This window comes from Nelumbo lutea, chromosome 1, assembly GCF_056320005.1.
Source record: "Nelumbo lutea isolate HS-2025 chromosome 1, American lotus-T2T, whole genome shotgun sequence".
Classification (NCBI taxonomy): Eukaryota; Viridiplantae; Streptophyta; class Magnoliopsida; order Proteales; family Nelumbonaceae; genus Nelumbo; species Nelumbo lutea.
This window is the reverse complement of record NC_142684.1, coordinates 135511079-135519149: the sequence shown is the minus strand read 5'-3', so window position 1 is coordinate 135519149 and position 8071 is coordinate 135511079. Positions and strand designations below refer to the sequence as shown.

The window sequence follows — 8071 nt, the reverse complement described above, 5'->3', positions numbered from 1 at the left end:
GAAGAGTCATATAAACAAGTTTGTACGATTTTATTTTTGTATTAATTTTCTTATTGTTTATTGTTGATTGTGAATCTTAAATTCGATTAGGTTGGTTCAACAACTGTACTTTTAGCATTTTGTTTCATTATGAAATCTGGTGAGTAAATGGTGGGTTCCCATGTTCTTCATGCAAATGACTGTTTCAATATACCATATTTTGCACGTGTTATGCAAAATTTGAAATGTTAGGAGAAGAAGTTTAGAAAGAAAGAACACAATAGCATACTTGAGCCATCTAACCTAGCATATTTAGGGCCTATTCGGCATGTCTTTTCGTAAGGTTTTTTGGCTGTTTACAAGTTGGGAAAATCGAAAATCGGTCTATTCCCGTTTGGTACTTGGAAGATCTAACCATTAAAACATGGGGTGCCGAAAAGACGCGAGAAGCCCATTTTTAGTTGATTTTAGGAAGTTCCAAATGAAACTTTTCGCATCTTTTGCGTTTTAATCTCGCATTGAAAGACTCAAAATGATGCACAAAAAGACACATCTACCAAATGGTCTTCGGGCTGCCCTGATTTTTTGTCAAAAGCTCAATGCATCTTTTGACTGTGAAAGCTACAAGAAGATCTTCTTAAAAAGACTTGCCAAATAGGCCCTTATTTATTTGTTAGAATGATTTCTTACTGTTTATTGATTCATCATCTAATCTTTGTCCCATCTATATGGGTCGGGACAATGTTATGTTGATTGTGAACTTCTGAATCCAATGTTTTAAAAACCAACCTTGAACCGGAACCATTTTGGCCATCAGCCCGAGTCAATAGTTTGATCGTCATAGGACAAAAACCGCCATAATTAGACTACTCTCACATCTATCACTATGCATCACAATTGACTCTTTATAGGCCGATTTAATTGTGAACACACTCTTTGGGTCCGATATCCATATCAATTTATCCTCCCTTGGGTCGGAACTCGGAAGGCAAGAAAATAGATCTAATGCTGTTCCATATACTGGTAGGGACTAAGCTGTGAATCAAATTCTCCTCTCAAACATTTCTATCATGGTTGATTACTTTACTCACAAGCAGCTCATTGATATTATTTGTTTCACCTAAAAGCTCTCTATTTTTTCTTTCAATTGGGGTCGAGTCAACCCATTATACTTTCAGAAATGATATTTCTACCATTTTTAACAATCCATCCTACATCCCTCTTGAGCAAATTTCTCGAATTTAAAATTACCCTCTAAGCCTAAGAGATTCCATTCTTAGGAATGCCGCTCCATCAATTTTTCTTTCTTAGTTATTTCTTGGTCACCACTTGTACCTAGAAATTTTGTCTTTCATTTAAAATTTTCCATCCAAGCTTTGCTAAACAAGTCTCATTAACCTAGTGAAGATTTTTAAGACTTAGTCCCCCTACCTCTTGGGGTAGAACACTCTATCCCAACTCAATAAATGTAAAGCCCTTTTACCATTACCCTTAGGTCAAAGAAAATATTTTTAGCACTTGTCAATGTCATCAATCACATCATTTGGAATTTTAAACAATTGTATGGCAAATTGAGACATATAACTGATTGTTGAATTAAGAAGAGTAATTCTACCAACAATAGACAATGTCTTTTTCTTTCTACTATTGAACTTATTGTTAATTCTATCTCTAATATCATTGAAGCTATTTTTTTTTCTTTTGACATTGCCATTTAAAATAGGAGCTCCTAAATAAGCGGCATCTTTTTTCTGTTAGGCTATGTTTGGTTTGCTTGAAGGACAAAGTAGGGAAGGGAAGGGAAATATAGGAAAATCTATACAAGGTTTGCAAAGGTTTTCCTACCTTTCCCTGCCTCTCCCTACATTTTCCTTCAAACCAAACACAACCTTTAGGAATTCTCATCATTCTAGCCTTAATTCTTTGGAGCATGGCAGGAATGTTATTTGAAAATTTTAGAGAAGACTTGGCAAAATTAGGGCTCTAACATGAGGCTTTAGCAAAATTCATAAGAACCTCTTTAATTTTCACATAGGTTGGGATAGTAGATTTTGCAAAGATATAATCATTTGCAAATTGCGGAATTGGAATACAAGGCCCACCCTTTGATGCTCTGCAACTAGTAGGGATTTTGGGTTTGTTAGCTTCCTCCATTAAGTTCCTAGTCAAGGCTTCAGCACATAAGACAAAAATGCAAGGAGAGAGAGGATCTCCTTGTTGGTTTAAATTTCCTTGATATGGTTCCATTAATCAGAATTTTGTATGAGATTGATTTGATGCAAGTCATGACCTAGTCAACCCATTTTTTGTAAAAGCCAAATTTGTGGAAGACTTTCTCTATGAATTCCCATTCAAGTCTGTCATAAGCCTTTTTCCATATCAACCTTATAAGCTATAAAGCCCGACCTCCCTTTTTTCTTTTCCACCATATGAATCATTTCATGAGTGATCAGAATATTGTCATTCATTTTTCTATTTGGGACAAATACACTTTGAAAAGGGGAGATAATGGAGTCAAGGAAAGACTAATTTAAAGAATGAAAATGAAAAAGATGTAACATGATTATTTTTCATGCTACAAGCTACCTCAATTTTTGTGTTATGTGCTTATTTTTCATTTTGAAAGGAATAAGGTTCATGTCAATAATTTTATAACCAAACTCTCTAATATTGCTCATTCTAACTAATTCTTGTCCAAAATGAACAAGAATTGAAGAATGAGGCCTAGAGCAGCAAACCAAACATGACCTTTATATATTTTTAACAAGGATGTATTTAGGTTTTCTACTTGATTATGTGAGAGCACACATTAGAATTTTATGAACTTGTTGAAGAGCTTTACGGTTATTTAGTTATTTCAATTGTGTGTTGCATTCACTAATGAATAGGGAATTAATATAATTTGAGGAGAACTTGAATTTAGAAAATTGGGTCACTTTCTATGTACCTGTTGATGGAAAGAGAAGAATAAACAATAGCAGTTGAGGGCATTCCTTGTGTACAATATTTATTAAATTCTTTTTGAATTACAGAATGATTTCAAGCTTCTATATATTCTTGATTAATCATTTCGATTTGGACCTTTCTCTATAGCATCTAGCTTTTACATGTTCCATAACTTGAAATTATGCATACATTCAACATACATAACTTTAGCATATTAATAGTTCAACTAATTGGTGTTTTTCCCCACAATTAGAAGTTAAAAGAAAAATTTCCATGACTTTGTGAGCATTATATAACCAAAATCATCACAAATCGTGCCTCAACATTAGTAAGTTTGCAAAGTGACTTTGGGCTTTTGCAGCTCTGCACAAATTCAGGTTACAACTTACAACATGATCAACAAAAGTATTTGTAGATAGGGGTGGCAGTTTTTTATGCAACCCGCTGAACCCACCCAACCCACCCAATTCACCTAATCCACCCATTTATTTGGTGGGTTGAAAATGGGATGATCACCCATTGGATCAATTTAAATGGGTTGGGTTGGGTTGGGTTGTGGATAATCATTGGGTTAACCACTAAAGACATAAGTATTAATTCTTTAGCCATTTTTTTAAATTTTCTTCATTTGAATGAAATAATTTATAATTAATGCATTATTTTTCTATTAATTGTTGAATAAAATTAGTTGGATCGAATCAACACACTTCATCCAAATCGACATAAATCCAAATCAACTTGACCCAAGTCCAGACTAGCTCAAGTGCTCAACTTGATCTAAATATGAATAAGCTCGATCACCTTGGGTCGGTTAGCCTAGTCTAAACCCAACCTAGGACAGACTGATCCAGATCGACTCGAATCCGAAATGGGGTTGTCTGATCTGAACCCAAAATCTGCTCCACTTGCTTTGCCCACTTTGGATCGTCTAGTCTAGCTTGTACTTGCACAACCGACCCGAATCCAGACCAGTCCGATTTACTTCTCTTGACCTGTTTCAGGCCAGTTGGTTTGGCCCCAAACCTGTGCACAAACCTGATATGGGCTGGTCCAAGTCAATCTACCATTAATTGAACCAATTTGGTCTGGTTTGATTGGACTGATCTGGATCTAAATGGTTCAACCACTCTTGATGTGATTAACTCGAAGGCAATCCAATTAGAACCTTCATCACTTATATAAATAACAAATATTATTACCACCAAGCTATTGTCAAGAGGGAGTTAGTTTTTTGTTTTAAGTACATAAATATAAGATTAATGAGTTTGGACGGGTTGAATTGGGTTAATGTGGGTTTGGGTTGAACCCAACAAATTTAATTTTATATAACTAGGTCAATGGGTTGGTGGGTTAGACGGGTTGAGTTGAAACTCAACCCAAATCAAACCCAACCCAACCCGCCCGCCCAATTGCTACCGCTGGTTGTAGACCAAAGGGGCCAAAGCAACTATGTAATGATCAAGGATGTTATTAACACGTCTCTTGACTCTCATCCTTATACTAAAAAGGATTCTTAGTTAAGGATTCCATACAGTAACAAATCCACTGCAATCTTCCAAACCATGGATAACTGATTCTTAGTTAAGACATCAATGTATTGGATCCTCTGGCACCATTAGGAATCGATCTAGGACAACTGATGCCATGATGAACAATACAGGAAATTAATAATGAAGGGTACACGGATCTTAAATCCAGAGAGAGACTATCTGAATTTCTGGTGCTTTTTCTTCATCACTGATTAATCCTGAAAAACAAAGTATTTATGGATATTGGTAGATGAATATTTGCTGGGGCAACAACCTAAGGCCTCACAATATATGTCATGGGTTCATTATAGCTATAAGTTTCTCACCACATGACAAATCAGGAGGAATTGGTCGTCATTGGAAGCTCTTCAGTTGATTACAATTAACAATTGGTGGATGGCGAATCTGGCCAACTGCAATTACAATTGCTTCTACATTCTCTATTTACACTGGTTTTCAGCAAACTGAGGGGACAAAACTAACCTAACTATGAGATCTGCAAGCCTGTCTGAACCTGGTCCTGGTTTAAGATGGTATGGATCACCCACCTCGGAGCAAGGAGGGTTGCCAGAGCACCAACCACCAGGCGTGAAGCTTGTGTTTTTCCGGCCAAGGAGTTCGACATCAATCTTATCCAAGACAGGGTCATCTTGTTTGAATTTTCTAGCAAAGGGGGCATTGCTTTCAATCATCTTGCTTGTGTGGTTAACATCAAGGGTTAGAGGATGCTGTTTTGGGGGAATGTCCCATGCTATGTAGTGCATATCATGGTTGACAGTAGTATTTGCAAACTCTGGCACATTGCAGATGACTGTTTGGAAGTACCCTTCAGGAGAAGAGATGAAGTTGGTGTAGTACATGAGGAGGATTCTTGGCAAATTATCCCAGCCCCATATGCAGTACTGTACAAATGAACGCGATAGAACCATCCATGCTGATCCTGAACCAACAATAGAGGTGAATTGTATGAGTACAACATTTTAAATTACAGCTCCTTGACAGCCATTTCATTGATCTTTCACTCAGCAGATTGTGCCTGGTAAGTTTCTATACCATTAGCTATCTTGGCTTGCTTAATACTTTCTGACATTTTATCACAGGCTGGGGCTACTCTTAGGTTCCCTCCTTATATTGCAACTAAATACCCCTCACCTGATACTTGACCTAATAAAATAAAGATGCTCAGATGGTGGAAAATCCATGAACCCAGGCTTGGGTAAAACTTATATAGGAATAATCTATGGGACACACTGACTCATTGTTACCAGTTATAGCTGAAAAAGAAAAGGCAATAATTCTTGACTTTGGACAATCTGTGTGGGGCATAGAATGCTGAATTGCTCAAATGTCAATGAATTTGTAGCTGATTACCACAAGATAGGCAGGGGAAAGGAGGCTAACCAGTGAATAGCTTGAATGTTGTTGGCAGTGATCTCTTTTCAGAAGCCCAGAAAACATCTGACTTTGTTGACATGTAGAGTCCAGGATCAAAAATCAATGGCATTGCTCTATGTTCCCTGTGCATCACAACCAAATGCAAAGTTAATCACTTCTTAAATCTTAATTGAGGAAGAAAGTGAACAACAAGAAACTAAACTCACTCTTTCCACCCTAGCTGACTTGTATGCTCTATGAAATTCAGGTTTCTGTCCAAAGTAGAAAATGTGTGCAGAATATCTGCATCCCAACAAATCTGATCACTTGCAAGAACACCTAAAGATGCTTGAATCGAAATATTTTCTCATCCATCACCCAATAAAATAATGAGCTTGCATGCATATAGATGATAACTAAAAGGACTGAATTCAGGAAAAAAGTGGATAAAAAAACAAACCATCCTGTGTTACAAGAGGATAATCTGAAGCACTGAGGTTTATGAACCAATCCCATTCCTTATTTTCCTTGAGAAGAATGGCACAGGCGTGAAGAGTATTAGCAACCATTGTGGGTCCTCTGTAAGTAACCATATTAGCTTTCGTAATCATGCGAACATTCCCAACTTTTGTAAAAACTGTATCATTTTCCACGCGAGAAGCCAGCTCCAATCTTTCTGCAGCCGATGCCTCCAAGTCCATATGAATAATGTACAGGTTCAATGGGTGATACAATGCACGGAGCGTCCTCCAGAGCTTCTCCAAATCACCTTTTGATCCAGAGACAAGATAAGCTAGCCGAGGAATAGGAGGGGCAGCAGGTGGGGGTGCTAATTGTGAAAGCTTTGATTCAAAATAAATAGGCTCTGTTTGGTTTAAAGAGATGCGCAGTGGAAGGATGGAGAAGAATGAGTTGATTTTGTGCAATGAAGATATAAGACCCATGTTGAAGGATGTAGCGATGAGGAAGATGAAAATTAGACAGGTCACAACAAGCGGGAACACCCATTTCTTCTCTGCGTTATGGGTTCCCATTACAAAACCATATTATGTGCTCTGCTCAATTCTGTTAATTAACTGCTGAGCTGACACCTCAAGCTTCTCCCAAAGTATAGATCAAATCCAGCGCCAAATTCAGGTCATCATAGTTGCACTGATCACAGTTTAGTTTACCTGATGCACCAAACCTAGAAAAAGCAAAGGTTAGACCCCATTGATAAAGGAAGATGAAACCTTTAAGCAGCCACGGAAGATGATGAAAAAGAAGAAGTAAAAAAAAAAAAAAAACAAACAAAAACAAAAATGTAATTCCTAAAAGAACTAACACAGACACTAAGACAGTTGAAGGCTTTCTATGAATGAGCGGATACAAATCCAAGTTTTAGGAACAAAGAATAATTCAAACAAGCCAAACACTTCAGATACACGACGAAATCTAATTATGGTGGCAAGCATGCAAATCCGAAGGAAAATTTAAACAAATAGAAGAAATCCCAAAATTATAAATCATCAAATTTGCACCGTAATTCAATAAATAACGTCAATATTTTTTCACAATAGAACAAAAAAGAATTGAACCCAGAAACAACACAGGAAAGAGAAGAATTAAACAAGAACGACGGAGCCATATTTAATTATTTATGAATCAAACAAGAAACATTTGAAAAGAAATTCTCTAAATACAGAACTTGAGGGTGATGCATGAGGAGTATGAGAACGCAGTTTGTAGCACGTCCTCGGAGAGAGAGAGAGAGAGAGAGAGAGAACCAGGACATGTACGAATAGATGTTCTCCTGTCTGTGTCTGTGGTAGAACCTTCACTACTTCCGCTCTTAATAAATCGATTTCTCTGAGCAAGAAAATATATACAATTGGAGTTTCTTTAACGATTTGATTAAATAAATGGGAACGAGGAACGAAGCCCAATTTGCAGACGTCCCTTGTGCGTTTCTTGCCTTCTCTTTCATCTTCACGTTCTAGTTGTTTTTAGTTTATTCGGAGAGAGCACCGGTCTCGGAACTTGATTGACCCAGCGATATCTGTCTACAACTAAATCTGCTTTGACCTTTTAGCATACTACCGGATTTTTATCATCCACACGATCAGTCGACCAAATTATTTTGACACTGATGGTCCAATCCAACGGCTTATAAGAAGTTTCTGTTGTGTATCGTTTGACTGAATTCTTGCTAGTTTGGTCTTGTTGTATGCGCACACGTAAAGGTTATGACTTCACTATTTCGG

At 37.1% G+C, this 8071-nt stretch overlaps 1 protein-coding gene across 3 annotated transcripts; it reads right to left on the bottom strand.

Annotated features, from left to right (window-relative positions):
• Nucleotides 1-4628: 4628 nt before the first annotated feature.
• Nucleotides 4629-7868, bottom strand: LOC148877753 (beta-glucuronosyltransferase GlcAT14B-like). Of its 3 annotated transcripts, none has more exons than XM_088943454.1 (5): nucleotides 7516-7868; nucleotides 6289-7014; nucleotides 6056-6131; nucleotides 5856-5971; nucleotides 4629-5394 (listed from the first exon to the last, which is right to left on the bottom strand). In XM_088943454.1, the coding sequence occupies exons 2-5, from the start codon at nucleotides 6860-6862 to the stop codon at nucleotides 4895-4897; spliced, it is 1266 nt and encodes a 421-aa protein (XP_088799580.1). In that variant the 5' UTR covers nucleotides 6863-7014; nucleotides 7516-7868; the 3' UTR covers nucleotides 4629-4894. The 3 variants fall into 3 exon arrangements, with proteins under 3 accessions (XP_088799580.1, XP_088799587.1, XP_088799592.1); XM_088943461.1 differs by having other exon boundaries at nucleotides 7595-7868; XM_088943466.1 differs by having other exon boundaries at nucleotides 7601-7868.
• Between the last annotated feature and the right edge of the window lie 203 nt (nucleotides 7869-8071).